Here is a 22382-nt window from a genome sequence, read left to right as displayed (position 1 = left end):
GGTTCATCTACATTGGTTAACAAGCCATGTGCTTGCTTAACAGGTTGCTTTCGTTTGGACAAATTCTCAAAGAGCTTTAAGGCCTGTTTTATAGATACAAAAAATACAATAAAATTGTATTTTGGTCATTTAACCTAGGAAGAAGATAGATTAATGTCTTACATCTTATTCATCTCAGAACAGGCGATTATTCTTCCTGTGGGTTCAGGTAAAAATCTCCGTAATGAAGTTTCAATTGTCAATAGCAAGACAACAACAATAGGGTAAATCTCTCACTTTATTTAGAGAATTTAGACTTTATTATCATATTTATATGTAATTCTATTCATTGATCAATTGAGAATCCCTTTTGTTATTGTTTGGCCTTTTTGTATTTTTAATCTTGTCGTCCTATGGGCTAAAAGTTTCTGAAACACGACAACGGCAGTATGCACAGACATGGTTCAGGTCTCGTTAGAATTGGGACGTTACAGACTACTTGTCATCCAAGTCTGATCAACATCTACATTTGGAGCAGAAATTGGTAAAAAACTAACAAATTCTAACAAATTTCATTAGTTTCAGGGGCGGGCCACTTTGTGACATCATCATCCAAAGTAATATAAGCCCAAGCTTCGTCTCTCGGAACTCATTTCCCTTCAGCCACTTGCAAGTACAACACATAGACAGACCGGTTGAGCTGAGGCTGTGTTTCAAGGAAACTCCCTAAACTGTAACTCGTGCTGCGTTTTACAAAACATGTGACACGAACAGCCAATCGTACAGCAGGGGCGCCGGTGCTTCTTCCGACCTGTACTTGGCGGCGGGGATCTTCGGCCGGCATCGCACAGTGGGCATGAGGCCCCCCGGAGCTGATGGGGCGGGTCTTCCTTAACCACCAATTTAAACTCAAACTCGCCCTCCTCCCAACCCGAGCCCGGCACAGCCCCCATCTCCGTAAAAGGAGAGCGATTAAAGAAAGAATCCGCAACTTTCAGCGACGTCTGGTCTGACACTGTCAGAGAGAGACCCTCGGTCCGTTCCAAATGCGTAGATTCAGGAACCTTTGAATCTTTAATACGTACCTAAGATGGCTAAACTGGACGCTGTGTATTGTTGCCTGCAGCTATATTTTTTTATAGTATTGATAAATTGAGAATTTATTTCAGAAATTTTAGTTTATTATAATATTGAAATTCATTTAGTGTATTGATAGGTTGAGGATTTATTTTAGGATTTAGAGTTTATTATAATATTTATTTGGATTGACTGATAAATTGGGAGCACACAATTGGGACTTTTTAAAAAAAATCTATAACAAATTGCTTCTTTGATCCACCCTAATTTGAACAAAAACATAAATAGAGACACTGTAGAGTCTCAAGAAACTAAGTGGAGGCGAGAACGCGTCTTTGATGTCGTAACCAGAGCCATAAGCACATGGGAGTGATGGAGCTGCTATCAAACGCAACCCACTTTGGGTGAGTGCTGGCGGAGAGAGCATGAGGTGTTTTGAGGTTACGCCTTTGCAGTGTATTTGGGGTCTTAGAGAGAGGGGGGGGGAGGGGGTCCTGTGTCTGAGCAAGTGCGGCCGACTCAAAGTGTCTGTGGCTGTTTAGAAGTGGCTTCAGCACACGTGTGGTTTACTGCGTACCATTTATACGTGTGTGGTCCCGAGCAGAAGAAAAGCAGACCACTCATCAGCAGAGACGACGTCATGGGCTTTCATCTCAGTCGACACATCCACCCCCGACCGGGACCGCATGCCTGAGTCAAATGGAGCATTTTTCCTCCGTGATGGACGCTAGAGGTTTAGAGGTTTTGAGATATGGCCTCCAAACTCCCAAAGGAGGGGGTCAGCAGATCCTCCTGATAGCTCCAGCTGTGGTGCAAGCTTATGGAAAGTGAAGGGAAGGATGGGAAGTTCAACTCTTAACTAGCTGCTCCATGTCCTACATTGCTTCTCCTAATGAGAAAAGTTGACTTGATTGCTACAGTATTCCCTGCGACAGTATACCCTACATCTGTGTCGTTTAATTGGGGGGCTCTCTAGACTCATGAAAGCGGGAGGAACGAACGTCAAACCGCGCAGTAACTATAAATGCCTCAGTTTTTTTTACACGGTTAACACTTACTCTTTAGCTGTGGCTAGGCTGTAGACCTTTGCGTCACCATATATACATCATAGTGTCAACGTGCGTAATGCCCCAAATGCAGCCTTCAATCAGCTGTCTTCATTATCCTCTTAATGTCTTTGTGATTGCTCAACTCGGCAGATGAAGTCTTTAATTGCTGCTCTTGCTTGTATAAGCATGCCAGAGCTAATCTTCATCAAAGATGGTTTCGAAGACTCCGGGAGGACACAGACTAACAGGGCATTGAGGGCTTTTGATCCATCTCTATCCAGAACTATGTTGGCATTAAGGGCAAGGACAGTAGGGCTTTCGTCGAGATCTTCTCGTTGAAGGATGATCTCTTCAAACCACACAGCTATGATCAAGTAAGTAACTACTCAACCAATTCTGCAATTCTCTCCTTAAAGCCCATACACATGAATGAGTGTGGGAGATTGACAAGCATCACTGGTTTTAATGGGTTTGAAAAAAGCCCTAAGCCTGTCAAAGAGGTGCCAACATGACACAGGTCAGAGACGACACGTTCTCTACTGGTCCCGCATTAAAGGAGCCTCAGCCGGCAGGAAATGACCAAAGTTGAGAACTATGTGACCATGTTAAGCATGTGTAATCTTGAAAAGAAGATTATTTACTCTCTAACAGACTACCTAAGACCTTCTGGTTCTGGTTCAGCCTACATCTAAAATACATTTTAAAAAGCACAGTTCGCGGGCCGATGGGATGGGCCCATAGCAGCCACCGCATCAGGCTATCTTAACGACCCCGCCCCCACCTCTCTTTCTCCTTATCCAGCCACACCCCAGAGAAAAATCCACATAACTGCAACAAATTGCAGGGCAAATGCCTTGAGCACACAATGATTAAAAGATGTAAACAATATCACAGGCGACTCACACCCAAACTGTAACTATGGATACTTTATGTTGTGCTGTCTCATCTTTTTCTTTTTAGCGTAAGTTATTGTAAGTGTAAGATATGCATGTCAGATAACATGCATATTTTTGTATAGTTTCATTCAATTCATGTTAAAGGCATGGTTAAGCAGTTAATAATTATGTACTAATGACCCCTTATCTTACATGATAAAGGGTTGTTTTATCAACATGAACGATGCTGATAAGGCCGTACCATGTTCAAAGGGAGGTGCCCAGGAACGAGCTGCAGAGAAGCCGATGAATCAGCCGTCAGTTAGTTTGATCTCTTATTTAATGGCTGCACCGTGCAGATAATTGAGCCAAATGCTCAATAAGAAGAAAATTTTGATTTGTTGTAAAATTATTAATGAATATCTTTTTCAAATAATTAACTGTGTGATATACTGTAATAACACTGTAATAAGCTGGACTAACCTATCCAGTATTAGCTGTGTCAATACTGTATACTTAATTATTATTAGGGGTCCAGCCCGCAGGACTGTTACTGTATTGTAATTGTACGGCAGCCCCTTATTGTTATTGTAAGAGGAAAAATAACCCCAAATTCTCTGAATTTTGAAACCTAAAACTATCTGGAAAACCAACTTCTGCAGAACACACAAACATGGTTTATGTCTTGTCCGCACCGTCACAAAGACCCCGTGGTTGAAGTTTCATCCAAATTGATCCACATACGGAACAGATGTTAACGAAAAACCCAACAAATTTGACCCGTCTTGGTTTCAGTGTAATTCAAAAATGAACGAGATGAGCTTTACAGTATGACGCTTTATGACGTCATCATATTATTTACTATAAATGTACAGATTCCAATTTAGAATGTCCAGTTGGACCGTAGCCATTGGGTGCCGTGGAATCGGTCCCTGTGTAATCTTTAGAAATTACCAAACTATCAATTTACGTGTATATTTATAAAGCTTCTTACCTGATAGATGTCAGTAGATCTGTTCAATTGATATTTTAAATCTGTGGTCCACATTAATTCGCCGGATTAATGAAAAATGAATGGAAAATAATCCTTGAAATGTCGTCTGACCGTCCCTCGAAGACACTGAAATGTGCAACTCAATGAAGAGTTCAAAATCCAAGGTGGCCCAGGAAAAATAGAAGATGTGCAATGGTTACCCACAGAAATATCACTGAAAATCTAAGACAATAAAGAAGCAATTGTACAAAAATCCAGTCGTCAAGGTCAATCACAACATAAAACAAAAGTACTGAAGAAACTAGGCTATATTTATGATCATTATTATTGCATAAATATCCAACCATATTCATATTAATATATATTTTATGATTACATTAATCATTATTCAAAAACCGTTAAGTTAAAAAGACTTAAGCACAATCTTTCTATGCTACTGTCTTTTTTATTTTATTTATTTTTTGCACTACAATGCACAAACTATAACAGTGACCAATTCCTTGTTTCCATGAAGATTGTAATTCGCCGAATAAACTGATTCTAATTCTCAATTCAAATTTTCTTTATAATTTTGTGGCAAATTTAAATTGCCGTAATCATAGTCCATACAACTATGCTTAGGAACTATTAGCTATTATTTTATTTTAATTTAAACTCTAAAGCATTGCATTCAATCCCATTTTGTTTCATTTTGACATCTTACAAAAATAGATAAATAGATAAGTATATTATAAGTAATTATTTGTACATAATAATGTGCAGAAATATCCAACCATTTTGATATTGATATATATATTTATACATAATTATAAGCATTTTATTCTGGGTTACAGGCTGATAAAAAATGTACAATTATTTTATTAGATCCCCTTGATTTGAGGGATAATACAAAAATGACCCCAAAAGTTAGGTCTGCTCCATTCTCATAAGGAGAAGAAGGTTGGTGGTCAAGGTCGGCTGCGCATTTCCTTCTCTCCGGCCTTCAATTCATTCCCGCGCCGAGCCACTAACTGTCCCTGTTTGATTGAAAATCGCTGCGGTTGAGAGCAACCGAACCAACAAATCCATCCAGCCCTGGGGTGGACAGCTGCATCAGGAGGAGAGGAGGCGTTAGGGATGAGAGGAAGAAAGAGAAGAGAGGAGTCTTTGTTGTGCTTTCGAACAGACCCCTTGACAGATATTGGCTTTTGTCCCAATCTCACACTACCATTGATGCTGAGAGGGAAAAATGCAACAATTTTTGGGTAAACCCAACACTTGGGTAAAGTAAAGATATCATGTTATATATATATATATATATATATACACTGTATATATCACATTACTGTACATATTACAAGTCCAGAATTGCCGTCGCTCATCCCCTGTGGCACCCAAGAAAAAATGGTACCAAGTAAGAGATTGTACTGAAAACCTTGTGTGGTCAATTTTATCTGTTCCGAAGGGAAGGAAGAGGTAATTTGGAGGCTTTAAAAATAAATTAAGCTCAATTTAAAAAATGCTTTTAAACTTTAAGGGGTGCATTTTCCAAAGGAAGTGAAATGAATAGTAATTAAATCAGCACCAATATGCCCATTACATTGGCTTTAAGAACTGTACCTGAATAATTAATAGTGGCATAGTGATGCATAGTGAGCAATGTGTGTTATGGTGGAAGTCAATGTAGAAACATTTTCCTCCTTTTAAGTTTTGAAATTGTTTAAAATCTTTTTTTTTTCCAACATTTCATCAACATTCCCTGACTCAATCCCTGTTGCCTGAAGGTGAGTGTGTTGTGTTTCTGCAATTCCCGTGCAGAAATGACCAAATCTGGCACGTCTCGAAAAGCGCGGCTCATCCTAGATCTGCTCTGACAAAATTGAAAACGTGTGTGTGTGTGTGTGTGTGTGTGTGTCTGTGTGTGTGTGTGTGTGTGTGTCTGTGTGTGTGTGTGTGTGTGTGTGTGTGTGTGTGTGTCTAAACCAGGGCTGCTTCCTGTGTTGCCAGGCGACAGTGGCATGAAGGGACTCTGTTCTTATCACACACGGGCACAGGCACAGTCAGAATGCAAAAACAGAGTGTAGTGTTTTTCAGCTTCTCTGGCAGAACGCGGGGCTCCCACCATTAGGATTCACGCCGGTGTTTCGAAGGACCCACTTCCTTCCGGAGGAAATTCGACTTCCTGTCTTGATTAATGAGCGCCTGTTGAGGCACACAGAGACACAAAGGCTCAAGGAACCCTCACATTACCGTGCGACAGCTCCTTTCAGCTTTCAGCTCAATAAGTGTAATAACTCTGTAGACAGGGTAATAATTGAGTAATTACATACTAATAACCCAGTATTGATCCTGTGCATAGAATGTTTCTTGTATATTTTATAAATGTTATTTCTGTATTTTATTCTCGGCTATTTTTGTATATTTGGCCTTTAATCACACTATTAAGCTTATTTACACTCATTGACTGTATAACAATAGATAAATCTTTACCCTGGCAAATTCTTTGTATATAAAAGTGTACTTGGTGAAAAAAAAACAATTGTGATTCTGATCCTAACAGCTTGCTTAAATTACAAATGCATAAAGATGAAAAAATATTCTGTGTGAAGATGAAAACCTCAAAAATGTGGTTTTAATCTCTGTTATAGCCTCGTTTTAGACTGTATGTTGTTGCCGCTTGTCGCGCTCTGGCTTTCACTTCTTGTGCTAATGCATGGGTCTATTCTCCCTTTTGTGGAGCGTGAGAGGGTCAGAAGCCGGTAAAACAGGAGTTCCTCAACCTCCCCCGCCATCGGTCGGGAGTTTCAGGACAGAAGAATGTAAATAATGAGCAGAATGCGGCGTGTGGCACTAATGGGACGGGTTAGAAAATACGAACGGGAAGGTAAAAAAACACAGCAATGTCTTTCACTGATCAGAAAAGCGAAAGGGTGGGAGGAAAGGAGGGGAGAAGAGAAAGGGCTGCTTTTTAACATTTCATGTCTTCCCTTCTTCAGCCCCCACAGCTTGGAGATAAAGGTGGCGGTTACCAAGGTGACTCCTCGGTATCTAAGTATCCGTCTTCCTGTCGGTTCTCGTGCAGAGAGCTTGGAAAGAGGGAAAGAGAGAGAGAGAGAGAGAGAGAGAGAGAGAGAGAGAGAGAGAGAGAGACTCCACGGTTTGATGGTTTGAGTGCCTCCTCGAACTCCAACCCCCAGGGAAAGATTTCTGCTGTGGATTCCTTCAAGAGCTATGCATAATATGCACTAAAAGCTACAGGGCAATGCATTTTTGGAAGATTAAAGATCCCAAATAATGTCATTTTATGATAATCTTGAACCCATTAATGACTACGACGAGACAAAGACACAGCTTTTACCAGTTAAGAGGAAAAACTCTTATGTTTACTATCAGCCATGAATTTCACATTGTGAAAAAAATCACATGTACAAAATAATGCCATTCAAATAAAAAAGAAACTGATAAATAAAATGATACATTTACATGGCAAAAACGCAACTGTATATCGACAGCGTTTCCTGTCTGGATTAATTTATCATGTCGAGCAAAATCTGTTCAAATCTCCCTTGACGGCCAGTCAGATCGCAGACAAAACATGGAAACGGAGAGGAAAGAGGGAAATACCAGTCGGCAATTGAGATGTACATTCATGGGGCGTTCGTTACCGACTGTTTCCAGGGCAACGAGGAGGCTGGAAACTATTGTTTGAGATTCAATGGAATGACATATAATGAGGTCATACCAAATCATAGAAAAAGTTCTTCAGTGGCAAATGAAAAGATATGGAGTTTATACATATGAAGAAAATAAAATACATGACAAGTAGTAACGTTCATCGGTGAAATGCCAATTTTTGGACAGAAATACATGATTGAACACACATGGGACAGGTACAGGGTGTTGTCGTTTAAGACGTCACCCGTTTCCGGTCATACAAACTTGGCGCTGCAGTCAAAAGCTCTGTGGTGTCCGGAGCTCGCAGGAAGAACGCTTTAAGACCAACCGCAGGAAGACAGCGGCAGCCGTAGCGTCACGTGACAGAGCGGCTCAGCTGTTCCAAGGACAGCTGCGGACGCGCTCGCATTCCTAAGTGTGCAAGGATTATTCTGTGTACTTTACCACTTTAACCACTTTGACCACTTCAATAGCAGCTACAGGTCAGGATGACTGAGCGCCTATACCCCAAACACTCTGTTCGGTGACCTCATCCGCGCCTCACGTCTTGGTCATCGTCGCCCCCATATCTGGCTCTGGGTTGCAAGTTGGAATTGAATGAGAAGGTGACGACGTGAATTTAATAAAAGCCTTGGGTATTCTTGAAAAAAACTGTCACGGAGAAACCACCACTCTAGATGTTGCACCTGGTAAAATCAAAAACACTGATAAAAGTGAAGCCCCAAAAAATTGGCCATGCATCATACCCTCCCCCCACACACACACACCGATAAGACATTCTCTTTAAATGAGAAGCAATAAATAGAATTACGTCATTAAAAAAAAATAAACATACCCATAAATTGCGACTAACTTGAGAATTGAGTGATAACGTTGCAGCAGATTTTATTTTTATTTTTAAGAAAGTGATTTTTTTTCAGTTCGGATGAAGCGACATGACGTCTAGGAGCGCGGGAAAGTTCATGCCAATTATTAACTCGGATCCGCTCGGAGTTGACATGCTCTAAAAAAGAATAACAATAAAAAAAAGATAAGACTTTGGCTTTAATCGCGAACGACAAAAGCGCGGCCGGTCACAAGGACGGGTGTGCTTCCCGGTGGGGCAGATCCGAAGTGCGAACGTCGCCCAGCTTTACACCGGTTGTTAGGAAACGGGTGCTGGGGGGGGTTAAGTGTCGCTCCCAAACAGCAGGTTATGACCCTTACCCAACCCCTCCCCCCGTTATCAGCTGGTTGTGTTCATCAAGGCTGCCTTGACATTTGGGAGCCTCTCAAGAAAAACACCCCCGGACCGCAACAAAGTCAGTTCGCCAAGTCTGAAATGCCAATATTAAGGGCGGTTCGATCCATCTCCCCCTGGATGCTGAGGGGAGCAACGTTGCGGCTAAGCTGACAGGAAAGGGGTGCGGTAGAACCACGGGCGCAATGGAATCTGCCCGACCGGGGAGGGGGGTGGTTTGAGCGCCTCCCTTCCTTGTGCTATTAATTATTTTGGACTCCATCGAGCTTAAGTCCCCTTTAATTCAAATAGTGGATCCTTCATGCAAAAGACAAAAAAAACAACAGCCTCAGTGCAGAGGATATTGAGAGAGTGAGCGTCCACGCAAACTTTTCATGATTAAATAGGAAAGATGCAGGGAGCGTGTGGCTGATATGCTTCACGTGTTTGAGAGGAAAATTTGTACCCAAGACTCGACAGCAACAACGAGCAGCAATTTTGTTTGGTTTCTTTGCGTTTAAATTTCACCTCGGGCTTCCCTCCTCCTTCTAAGGAATTGGGAGATCGACAGAGCAACCGTTTGTTTTTGAAAACGTCCATACATTTGCAACATCAAAATTGAGCCCGGCGCTTCGTAGTACAGGGTCTTTTTTTCTCAATGGGGGGAAAAAAATTAAATAAAATGAGAAAAATTCCATTATCATACACAATGTGTGCTTCTTCACAGTTGTACTCCAGTGGATGATGCAAAACAGAGAAATCTGCCGGTGGAGAGAAAAGGGGAAAAAAAGACAAAAAAACATTACACACCCGCTCATAAAATAGTGTGCACCGGCAAACGATGTTAAGAAAGTACAAAAAACTTAATTCAAAGCATTTTTAGCCGACGTTCCACAACTACTGTTTTTGTCGTTTTTATGCCCCAAGGACATAAGGGTTTTGAAACATTTCATGATGTGATTTTTGTATCAGCTTCTTTTCTTCAAATTCAATTTGGAATATAAGCAGATAAGACGGATACATTTGTTTCGCATTTTTAAACTATTATACCAGGGCTTTTTCTTTTAATCTTAATAAAATGTTGAGATGGAATTCTACGTAAAAAATGTATCTGGTTATCTTGATCCCATGGCTTCTCACTCAGAGAAAAATGGATTATAGAATAGTGGAGATTAAGATAATGACAATACTGGAGGCAAGCACGTTTATTATATTTAATATATGAAATGTTCCGTACCATTATTAGGTACAGTGGTTTCCTTTTTGTGACTCCACCATTGTGCTCAATGACCTCATGCATTAATATGCATTGAGTCAATTATTCTATTCATGAACATCCAGTGTTTTTTGCATGTTAGTAACAACCATGAACTAATAATGCCAATCATACTGTATACATAATTTAGTGGTTAATCCAGCTGTTGGCAAATCAAATGTTAATCTATGCATTATTGAATCTAATTATTTCACATGTAGTTATTGTCACTATATTAATGTATTCATTTACGACTCTAGGCATCCCTTTAAGGGAAAATAGATGATGACCTTTATTTAAATACTTTTTTTCTATTGGTAGGAATTCAACTCGAATAATAAAGAGAAATAGACAATCTACAATAGACATAATTTGTCTATGTCTGGAAAAAATGCACACAATGGCTGAAATGTAATGTCATATTTTATTGTGTAATAGTTTGTGATGTATTAAAATTATTTCACTTTGTAATCATTTTACTTTGTAAAAAAGCCCTTTCCCTATATGCAATTCTAGGATTTCTTCTTTAATAATAATAATTAATGATAAATAAATAAATAATATATTAACCCAGCACAGGTATATTCTAATATTCCTTTAGATGTCTCCCATCCTGGAAATGCTATTTTACCCCATCTCCCTCCCTAAAACATCCTCAGGGCAAGGATGGACATTTTGCTGCAGACACACAGACCTTATGAATTACTTATTTTTACAAGCAACATCCAACATATCTTCACTGCATGGAGTCAAATCAGCCTCGGTAGGACCCACTGGCTAATTAGCTCGATGGGAAATAACTCCCTACAAGCAACGCTCAAATTTGACGAAAGGCTGAATGAAAACAATTCTCTATAATACCTTATAAATACGGTAAAAATGAAGTAAACGGCTATGCTGATTTCAACTTGGATCAGTTCACCATGTAAGCCCTATATACAGTACAACTGAATTATCAACTAAGCACATTTTTACTGATGCTGTATAATACATACATTTAAGAATATTAATATTATTAGAATGTTCAGATTATCCCCCGATGCCACTTCTCTAAATTCTTCATTTAGTAGAACATGGATGAATGGATAAGTAATAAACAGCTCAAACACACTCTGTGTATCACATGCTTTCCGGCGCAAATTGCTTCAAAAGATTATCCCTTCATTATAGAGATGATCAATTATTTACTATAGGAATATTTGAGCAACATAAGAAAGGTCCATTTAGCTTTTATTCACTCTTCCACACTTCTTATCTTCCCCTGCTTTCGCTTAAAGGCTGTCGGTTACTATGGCAGGCAATTAGAGCGAATTAAATACAAATTCTGTGTGAAATCAGTATCAGGGCTTTAGACTTCCCTACACACTCCGTCTTCTTGGTTTAGAGAGACGGCTAATGGCCCTGTTGCAGATCATTCACTGAGGAGAAGGGGAATTATAAGTGAGGATGTGTTTCATCCATGTCACATCGGTGAAGCTATTCACCGACATTATCGAACAGGAGATTGAACTACACTGGAGACATGGGTTGCTGTGATTTCGCTCCTTTACTCAGTTAAGATACGTATACGTGACGACAGCCGATTATAAAATCCGGCATAAATGAAAGAGAACTGCCAGTGTTGTAAGTGTTGTATGATTGAGGGCGCTTGTGCGATGAGACAAGTATTAGAGACAGTGCTGTGGTCGTGACAGTACAGCCCGAAAAGTCCAACATGATCAGGTTTGCCCACTGCCTATACTTGTCCCACAAATGTCTGGCCTGTTTTTCGTCAAATAACAAGGACAGGGTTCGACTGAGGCCAAGACGATAGAGGAGGTTGGAGGACACAGGGCGACTGGCGAGTTCAACAGTAAACCATTACTCACATCATTTCTTACATCTCATCCTACCATCTCATCCTAGTGGTCTCTCGCACAGCATGAATTGACTGGCCGCTCCCCTCTCATGCAGTGCAGGACCATAACCTCATCAAGCCGAGGCGATTGAGAGAGGATTAGCCTCACCGGGATGTTATAGCCTGCTGGCGGTGGCTTTCCTAATTGGCCCAACCCCTTCCCTCTTAGAAAAATGTTCCCCTCAGAGGAACAATAAAAGTATTCTATGGTGTTACAATTACCCTTTCTGTCCTTCGGCCTAACAAATGCCTCATAGCTCATTTAAAGAACACACACAACACACTAAGAATTCCCTCACTAGATCACTACCCAAAGGGCATATACAGCATGTACGCATAAAGTCTATGGGTTTGTTAATGTTGAAATTTCATTTTATGGAAAAAAAACAACTAACATATACTCCAGCAAAACAGTTATGATTTTAAGTAGAGACAGCTTTCCTTACCTCATTAAAGAGATCGCATGAGGGTCAGGTTTCAGGCTGGAAGATGTTTCCAAGTGCTAACAAAGGCGGTGGGAATGAGAGAGTATGGCACGGTGGTGATGCTGTTCCAAGCATCCAGTGTGGGGTCATAACAGTCAAGAGTTTTACACCGCTGTGTACCAAAGTAGCCGCCCACAACATACAGTTTGTTTCCAGAAGCCACTGCTTGACAGCTCATACGCTTTGCCGTCACATCGCCCACCTTTGTCCACTGGTAGCTGTCGCTGCTGAATTTATAGGCTGAGCATGCAGAGAACTCAGTATCCCCACCCATGACAAAGATCTGGTTTCCCAGTACAGCAGCAGCTGTGTAGCGCCACGGCTGGGGGCAGGAAGCAGGCACAGTCCATCGGTTTTCCAGCGGGTCATAGCACTGCACCTTGGGTAGCTTGTCATGGGTGACACTGGTTCCTCCAAACGCAAAGAGCTTGAGTTTGACGCTCACCACTGCCGCGTTGCTCACGCCCTCTCTAAGAGGAGCTACCATTGTCCACTTATTAGCCACTGGGTCAAACTGCTCCACTTGTTTTAGAGACACAGAAGGGGAAGCTGGAAGACAGCCCGTTGCTGCTGTGTGACCTCCAACAACGTACAGGCAGTGTTTCAGCTCTGCAGAGCCATGGCCAAACCTGGCTATGAGCATGGGGGCTGCCTTGGACCATTCCTCGTGTATTGTATCATACACCCATACATCTTTGGAAACGCCATTTTCGGAGCCTCTTCCACCTGTTATGTAAACTTTACAGCCAATGGCACAGGCACTGAACTCCTTCCTGGGACTGGGGATGTCTGCCTTGGGAATGATCTCTTTGGCTTTCTGGTCCACCAGGTATAGCTTGTCACACATAAAGGTCTGCCCACCTAGCAGAAATAGTGCATGGCTAGTTTTTCTTGGACGTGCACATGGGCTGTTAACCACACCATCATTCTGCAAGATCTTGAGTTTGCAGCGAATGGCCTCATCCACTAGCTCCTTGCTCTTGTCCTGGGAATTTATCAGCTCTTCTGTAGAGACATTCTCCATGAGGAAGATGGCAGGGAGCAGTGCCAAACGGACAGTTTTTAGCAGCTCTGGCAAGTGGCAGTGCCTTCTTTCAAGATCATAGTTCACCCAATTGAGTGAAGCCTCGTAAACCAGTCTTTCATCTTCGGTCTCCAGTTCCTCATGGGCCAAAAGCTGCACAACCATGTCTTTGGGCAGTTGGAGAAAATCCTCTGTCTTGCAAATAGCAGGGAAGTTGCTGAGGCACATACTCCATGACAGCTCTGACAGCTTGGTACACTGGTGGGCATCAGACAACAATAGCATGCCTAGACAATTGGATGGGTGAAGGTTCCGCTCTAGAAACTCAGCACAGGCATCTCGGATGTCCTGGAACTCCAGCATGTCTCCCGCCTCCAGTAATGACTCAGCATTCTCTTCATTGATGACCACACGTGAAGAGTATGCATAGTCGAGAAGTAACTCTAACACTTCTGGGTGGATAGAGTCATGAAAGTCAACTTCGCTGGCCTGGCTCTCTCTTAGACCACCACTAAACATAGCCTCAAAATAGCGACTGCAGGCCGCGAGCACAGCACGATGGCAGGGGAAGGAGCGGCTACCAGCATGAAGCAGGACATCTGTGAAGAGTCTTTGTTGTCGCAGTGAGTTAAGGTGCATGAGGACACTGTCGGCATAAGAAGACTTGTGAAAAAGGTAGATGTTCATGGAGCCAGTGCTGGCACGGGACTTCCGGTTTTCATGGACACAGACGGACATTTTCATTGAATCCTGAAAGAGAAGAAAATAAGGAAGTCCTATTCAATATGTTAAATGTCTGAACAGTTACAAAGTTACAGAATTATTTGAGACCTCTAAAGGAGTCAGTAGGAGACGAGCAAAGCAAACATCTAATGGGACTGCTGTGTTACAATTTTATAATTAACACAAAAACTAGGAATTGTGGAACTAAAGGGTTTTTTAAAATACAGATTACATAATTAAATCTTACTAAAGGTTTAGTAAGCACAAATTACACTATCTTACTTAATCACATTAGATACCGGACAAGTGTAATCGAAATTAGCCGAGACATGAACATCAGGACATAAACATTCCTTTACCATCACTTTGACATGAGATTAGTCCAGAATAATTTGGCTGTTTTTACAGAGCCATATTTTTTATTTAATATAGAATGTGGGCATATTCTATGTGATGACTCACTTGTTCTGAAGTCACAAATTCACTTAAAGCAATGCAAACCCAAAATAATAATGCTCTTGGCTCAAACTGGGTACAGAGTTCTTTACCCATCACTCTCACCCATTTGACCCATCTCACCCATCACTCTCACCTACCTCACCCATCACTCTCACACTACCCAGCCTATCCTCTCACACATACTGTACTTTATATATGTTGGTTTCAAGCTCTATAGAGTCTAAGTGATGTCATGACATCATTTTATTTTTAAGACAGTAGATTTGCCACTGTGCAGACATTAATCCCTCTGGTACCCTGTATAACACTCTACACTGTACATAGTTATTATAAAAATGGTAAATTCCAATAAATGCAGTAGATGCAGTGTTCTCTTCTAACAATTAAATTAAATAAAATGTACACTCACTGAGCACTTTATTAGGAACATCTGTACACCTACTTATTCATGCAATTATCTAATCAGCCAATCATGTGGCAGTAGTGCAACACATCAAACTATGCAGATACAGGCTGGTTTGAGTATTTCTGTAACTGCTGATGTCCTGGGATTTTCACGCACAAAAGTTTCTAGAGTTTTCTCAGAATGGTGCAAAATGCAAAAAAACATCCAGATAACTCAGATAACCGCTCTGTACAATTGTGGTGAGCAGAAAAGCATCTCAGAATGCACAACACGTCGAACCTTGAGGCAGATAGTCTAAAACAGCAGAAGATCACGTCAGGTTCCCCTTCTGTCGGTCAAGAAGAGAAAGCTGAGGCTGCAGTGAGTACAGGCTCACCAAAACCAGACAGTGGAAGACTGGAAGAAAGTAGCCTGGACTGATGAATCTAGATTTCTGCTGAGACACACAGATGGTAGGGTCAGATGGTGCTAACAGCATGAATCCATGGACCCAACCTGCCTTTTTCAACGGTCCAGGCTGGTGGCAGTGGTGTAATAGTGTGGGGATTTTTTTCTTGGCGCCTTTAATACCAATCAATCAGCACTTGAGCGCCACAGCCTATTTGAGTATTGTTACTGACCACGTGCTTCCGTCATGGCCACAATAGGTATGAAATGCGCTTTATAAATAAAGTGTGACTTGACTTGACAATTTACCCATCTTCTAAAGGCTACTTCCAGCACGATAGTCGTCTCAAACGGGTTTCATGAACATGATGACAATGACTTCAATGTTCTTCATTGGCCTTACCAGTCACCGGATCTGAATCCAATAGAACACCTTTGGGAGGTGATAGAATGGGATAGTCTCAGCATGAATGTGCAGCTGACAAATCTGCAGGAATTGTGTGGTGCAATCATGTCAACATGGACCATAGGAATGTTTCCAAGATCTTGCGGAATCCATGCTAAGAAGAATTGAGGCTGTTTTTAGAGCAAAGGGAGGCCCCAGCCAGTATTAGTATAGTTTTTCCTCATAAAGTGCCCAGTGAGTGTATCTGTGCTTCATCAACAGGATTTCTCCTGATTTCCGTAGAGATGATATCATATCGCCTGGATCCTGCTTGTATTTAAGTCAGATCTGACCCAGAGGCATTTTGATCCAGGCAACATCTTTATCTGGTAAATTCTGGTCCGTCTAGCGGCAGCCATGATATTTAGCTCACTCATATTTACATAATTTACATAATTTACATCATCAATTAGCAGACGCTTTTGTCCAAGTGGACTTTCATACACAGAACGCAGCCATCAGGTGCAATTCGGAGTGTCTTGCTCAAGGACACTTCAGCACAGTAGCAGGAGGATCGAATGTACCCATACCCAACAACTTATGTACACATATTTACCACACCCTACAAGTTGAGATGAGCTTTATTTTTTAAATAAAAACCTAGAACAGTAAATTAAATGCCACTATTATGAGAAGCATTGTGTCAAAACCAACGGGGGTCTCAGACCACCCGATTGACACATGGCACCCTCTGAATGCCTCACTGTTTTATTTCTCATTTCATTGTTTCCCTACTTAGACCAATTAGTCAGGTCATCAGGTAATCATTGTACATCATGTTGTAATTGAGATAATCCAGATTGATTGTAATCAATTAACAAGCTAATAAAATCTATTGCTGTTAAAAAAAAAATTAAAAAGCATTGGCTATATTGACATGTCCATGGCTTTCTGTAAAAGACATTTTTTCGATCCTCATCTGAAGAACAAAGTGCGTTTGATTGTGGACAGAAGAACTCCCTTCCCGGAAACATCTACTGTACAATCAATGGATGTTCGGAAGACATTTAAAGATGCTAAATTCTGAAATGGAATCCTTTCCCAAGGAGAACGTAAGAAATATTTTTTCTTCCCAAATGTTGCCACATCTAGTGTATGTTGCATCAGCGAGCTTAAATCCGTCTCTTTAACTCTTCTCAGTGAATCATTCAGTATAATTAATTGAGGATGAAATGAAAAAACAAATATACATATTTTCTTTATCCAGGGGTCTAAACAATAGTAAGTTATTAGAAATATGACTTTATTGCAATACTATGAAATACTTTTTAATACTCAACAGCCTTCTATATGATACTTTTAGGATACTCTTATATGGATTTTCTGGCATTATTAAACTTTCTCATAATCTCATCTGTTGCTGCCAAAATGTAAAAGTTATTTTTATTCTGGTCTCATTGTGTTAAATAATTTTAAGCAAAAAATTGTCAATTGTTTTTATAATAGGAAGAATAATTTTGGAGCTATTGTTTGAAATTAGGTTATTATAAGCATATCCAACAGCCTGACAGCAATACAGTTGCCACCAGTCCGAGAATGGGTTTTGACATCCACACACATACACCCCCCCCACACACACACACACACACACACACACACTTTTAAATCATTGCCAGGTGTTGACCCGGGATACAGGAAGAGAGGTGGAAGGAAGGGAAGGAGGGAGCGAAGGAGGGAGTGAATGAGGGAGGGGGCAGACTTTTCAAAGTAAACACCAAGCCATGGGAGCCATGGGCGGACAACAAGATCCACAACTGGACACACTGAAGAACCGCCATCAGTCTGAGGAGCTTCCATTAGGCTGTTCCAATTTAATTATCACTCTCAACTTCCCAAAGCAGCTGTCAAAATCTTTAGGAGGGGTGGATTAATTGTGTTAAAAAATAAAAATAAGAAATAAAAAAGACAGTTCACTGAATATTTGTCCTTTATAAAATGAGGGGTATGGTAGTGACGCAGCAGCAGATGACTGGTCACACCTGATGCCTCCGCCTAAATGCATTACAATCTTTAATGGATCTTTAATGCAAAAACAGACGAATGATCCTAAATTTATCACGAGGTATAGGATATTAGGGTGTAATCAAAAAGACCTCCGGGTCTCTGTGCGTCCTACCTCTTTGGGTGAAAGCAGGAGTTCAACCCTGTCCGTTTTAGCCCTCGAACATGCCGCTCCTGGGAGAGCCAGGGTGATGGTCCGAGAAATCAAGAAGAAAACAAAACACACACTTCTTGGTTATTCCCAATTTAGACAATGGGTTTTAGATTTTCTTCTGCTGTTTTCCCCAAAGAGCCTTTATTCGATCGTGCATGTCCTGGATAAAACGGATGAGATGGTCCGAATGCCAGGCTACCGCCTCCTCTCTGCCGCTCCGCCGCCTCGGAGTGTCTGGGCTCAGTGGGTTGAGCGCCGCGGAGCTGCGTGGGTATGAGCGCTGGGTGTGTTTACGTCGGGAAGGGGAGGAACCTAACGTGAGAGCGGATTTGGGGGCTGACAAACCATACAGCATGGCCATTAATTCTTTTTTTCTTTTTTTTTTTAAAGCATACATGTCCTTGCAATTTCGTTATTATGGTATTGTAATTATGACAGGACATCATTTAATTTAAATAGGAATGGGTTGAGGTTATTAGGTTGCATTTTAAAAATATATCTTTTTTATTTTTATTTTACATCAGATTACAAGTAGGCTTAGTTATTGCTTAGAAGATTGGTTCCCAACAAAACATTGGTTAAGCTTAAAAGAAAAATGCAAATCTCACACCCCAACCATCTTTAGTGAGGTTCAGTATGCGTCTTTCACGAAAAAGTATTGGAAAAATAGTTATTGTGTATGAAATATTATAAAAAAAATACAATAACAACTAAAAAAATGGACAACTATTAAAATCTATAATAATTTTGCTCGTAAAATTCTGTCGAGGGCCCCTAGGGTGCCGAGGACCCCCGTCTGGGAACCCCATGGCTTAGAGCAACAACCATTCCATTTGACTATGCATTCAGAAGCACATAATCAAGACTCCTAAGAGCACTGCATATTAGATCTATACTTTTTTTTTTCAATTAAGTGCTCGGATATAATGTGTCTATTATTATGTAATGTGACTATTTGTTTCTTAATATTTTTAAATATTTTTTTTAAATTGGCTTTTCCGCAGTTTATATACATACACACAAACATATTCACGGATATTGTTTGAGTTTGAGCGTCACAAAGTTTACGCGTAAAGGCCTAATAAGTCTAAATGACAATAGTGTCACCTAGCGGTCATAAGCCGCCATTACAAGGGTAGCCTGTGCCAAACCCAGAGACCAGTAAGGAAATGAAACTAAACCCTCGTCATTGGCATTTTCATCGTCGTTTAAATGGAACTGTCATAGTTATAACCGACACCATTTAAACATAGGTTTTTTGTTTCTATGGAAATAAAACCTAAATGTTTCCTTTTTGTCTTCTGTCGTTGTATCTAAGACACTTTCTACATTGTATTTGAACATTTGGATAATCTTCATGTTGTCCAAATCGTACTTTGCTGATTTAAAACTGAATGAGACTGTTGGTCCAGATCACACGGACAATTGTACAATATCATCCTGCCTGAATTTTAAAAACCCCCCCAAAGGAAATAGAGCTCATCTAGAAAGCAGAACACATAATGGATCCGACACTTAAATCTTCCTTTTGAGACTCTTCCATCAGGTCGAGGGTTGAGGTCCGGAGGTCTCTAGACAGCAGATCTAAGTTAATCAACTTTAATGTTTACCCCGACTTGTAAGATGTTATAGTGTTGTTTGTGACTCAGCCAAGTTGATCTGTCGTTGCACAGGTACATTCTATTCTATTCAGCTAAAGGAAAGAATGATGGGATAGAGAATAGAGTAGGATAGAGTAGAAACGAGTAGGATAGAGTAGCGTAGCGTAGAATACAGTAGGATGGAATGGAGTAGCGTAGGATAGAGTACTGTAGGACAGAATAGAGTAGAGTAGGATAGAATAGAGTAGAGTAGGATAGAATAGAGTAGGATAGAGTATAGTAGAATAGAGTAGGATAGAGTACTGTAGGACAGAATAGAGTTGAGTAGGATAGAATAGAGTAGGATAGAGTAGAAACGAGTAGGATAGAGTAGAAACGAGTAGGATAGAGTAGAAACGAGTAGGATAGAGTAGCGTAGCGTAGAATACAGTAGGATGGAATGGAGTAGCGTAGGATAGAGTACTGTAGGACAGAATAGAGTAGAGTAGGATAGAATAGAGTAGGATAGAGTATAGTAGAATAGAGTAGGATAGAGTAGAGTGGAATAGAATATAATAGGATAGAATAGAGTAGAGTAGGATAGAATAGAGTAGGATAGAGTAGAAACGAGTAGGATAGAGTAGCGTAGCGTAGAATACAGTAGGATGGAATGGAGTAGCGTAGGATAGAGTACTGTAGGACAGAATAGAGTAGAGTAGGATAGAATAGAGTAGAGTAGGATAGAATAGAGTAGGATAGAGTATAGTAGAATAGAGTAGGATAGAGTACTGTAGGACAGAATAGAGTTGAGTAGGATAGAATAGAGTAGGATAGAGTAGAAACGAGTAGGATAGAGTAGAAACGAGTAGGATAGAGTAGAAACGAGTAGGATAGAGTAGCGTAGCGTAGAATACAGTAGGATGGAATGGAGTAGCGTAGGATAGAGTACTGTAGGACAGAATAGAGTAGAGTAGGATAGAATAGAGTAGGATAGAGTATAGTAGAATAGAGTAGGATAGAGTAGAGTGGAATAGAATATAATAGGATAGAATAGAGTAGAGTAGGATAGAATAGAGTAGGATAGAGTAGAAACGAGTAGGATAGAGTAGCGTAGCGTAGAATACAGTAGGATGGAATGGAGTAGCGTAGGATAGAGTACTGTAGGACAGAATAGAGTAGAGTAGGATAGAATAGAGTAGGATAGAGTATAGTAGAATAGAGTAGGATAGAGTAGAGTGGAATAGAATATAATTGGATTGAATAGAGTATAGTAGGACAGAGTAGGATAGAATAAGGTAGGAGAGAATAGAGTAGAGAAGGATAGAATAGAGTAGGATAGAGTAGAGTAGGATAGAATATATTAGAATAGAGTAGGATAGAGTAGAGTGGAATAGAATATAATAGGATAGAATAGAGTATAGTAGGATAGAGTAGAATAGGAGAGAATATAGCAGAATAGAATAGAGTAGGATAGAGTAGAATAGGATAGAGTAGAGTATGATAGAATAGAATAGAGTAGGATCGAATATAATAGAATACAATAGGGTAGAATTGAGTAAGATAGAATGGAGTGGAATAGAATAGTTGGAATCGAATGGAATAGAATAGAATAGCGCAGAGTAGAATAGAGTAAGATAGAATAGAGTAAAGTAGAGTAGGGTAGAGTAGGATAGAGTACAGTAGGACAGAATAGAATAGAGTAGAGTAGGATAGAATAGAGTAGGGTGGAGAAGAATATGATAGAGTAGACTATGATATAATAGAATAGAGTACAATATAATAGAGTAGGATAGAGTAGAGAAGGATAGAGTACAGAAGGATAGAATAGAGTATGAAAGAATAGAGTATAAAAGAATAGAGTAGGATAGAATAGAGTAGGGTAGAGTAGAGTGGGATAGAGTACAGTGGGATAGAATAGAGTAGAGTAGGATAGAGTAGAGTAGGGTAGAGTAGAGTGGGATAGAGTACAGTAGGATAGAATAGAGTAGAGTAGGATAGAGTAGAGTAGGGTACAGTAGAGTGGGATAGAGTACAGTAGGATAGAATAGAGTAGAGTAGGAAAGAATAGAGGAGGATAGAGTAGAGTAGGGTAGAGTAGAGTGGGATAGAGTACAGTAGGATAGAATAGAGTAGAGTAGGAAAGAATAGAGGAGGATAGAGTAGAGTAGGATAGATTAGAGTAGCGTAGAGTACAATAGAGTACAGTAGGACAGAATAGAGAAGGATAGAGTAGAGTAGGGTAGAGTAGAGTGGGATAGAGTACAGTAGGATAGAATAGAGTAGAGTAGGAAAGAATAGAGGAGGATAGAGTAGAGTAGGATAGATTAGAGTAGCGTAGAGTACAATAGAGTACAGTAGGACAGAATAGAGAAGGATAGAGTAGAGTAGGGTAGAGTAGAGTGGGATAGAGTACAGTAGGATAGAATTGAGTACAGTATGACAGAATAGAGTAGGATAGAGTAGAGTATGGTAGATAAAGTAGAATATAATATTCTACTCTATTCTATTCTAGTCCACTCTATACTATTCTATTTTATTATACACTACAATTTTCTATGTCAATGGTTCTTAAACATATTTGTAGTAGAGCACGAACTGAGATCCTTGTTGCAGTGGGAATGGCCCCTTCACTGGCCCTGGGAGGAAAGGAAACAACATCTACATGAGTGGGTTGTTTTTTTGGCTGCATACATCGTATATCGTTGATATTTTTAACCCT

General features: G+C 40.4%; 1 protein-coding gene across 1 annotated transcript; it reads right to left on the bottom strand.

Moving 5' to 3' along the window:
- Positions 1 to 7314: 7314 nt before the first annotated feature.
- On the bottom strand, positions 7315 to 18304 carry enc1 (ectodermal-neural cortex 1). Its single transcript, XM_080017465.1, has 3 exons — positions 18045 to 18304; positions 12446 to 14258; positions 7315 to 9608 (listed from the first exon to the last, which is right to left on the bottom strand). The coding sequence occupies exon 2, from the start codon at positions 14250 to 14252 to the stop codon at positions 12477 to 12479; it is 1776 nt and encodes a 591-aa protein (XP_079873591.1). The 5' UTR covers positions 14253 to 14258; positions 18045 to 18304; the 3' UTR covers positions 7315 to 9608; positions 12446 to 12476.
- Positions 18305 to 22382: the final 4078 nt, after the last annotated feature.

Source organism: Zeus faber (genome assembly GCF_960531495.2).
Source record: "Zeus faber genome assembly, chromosome: 17".
Lineage (NCBI taxonomy): Eukaryota > Metazoa > Chordata > Actinopteri > Zeiformes > Zeidae > Zeus > Zeus faber.
This window is presented reverse-complemented; position numbering and strand designations above follow the sequence as displayed.

Bases quoted from the DNA above. Each gene is read 5' to 3' on its own strand.
- enc1 (XM_080017465.1), bottom strand. From the start codon at position 14,252: ATGAAAATGTCCGTCTGTGTCCATGAAAACCGGAAGTCCCGTGCCAGC.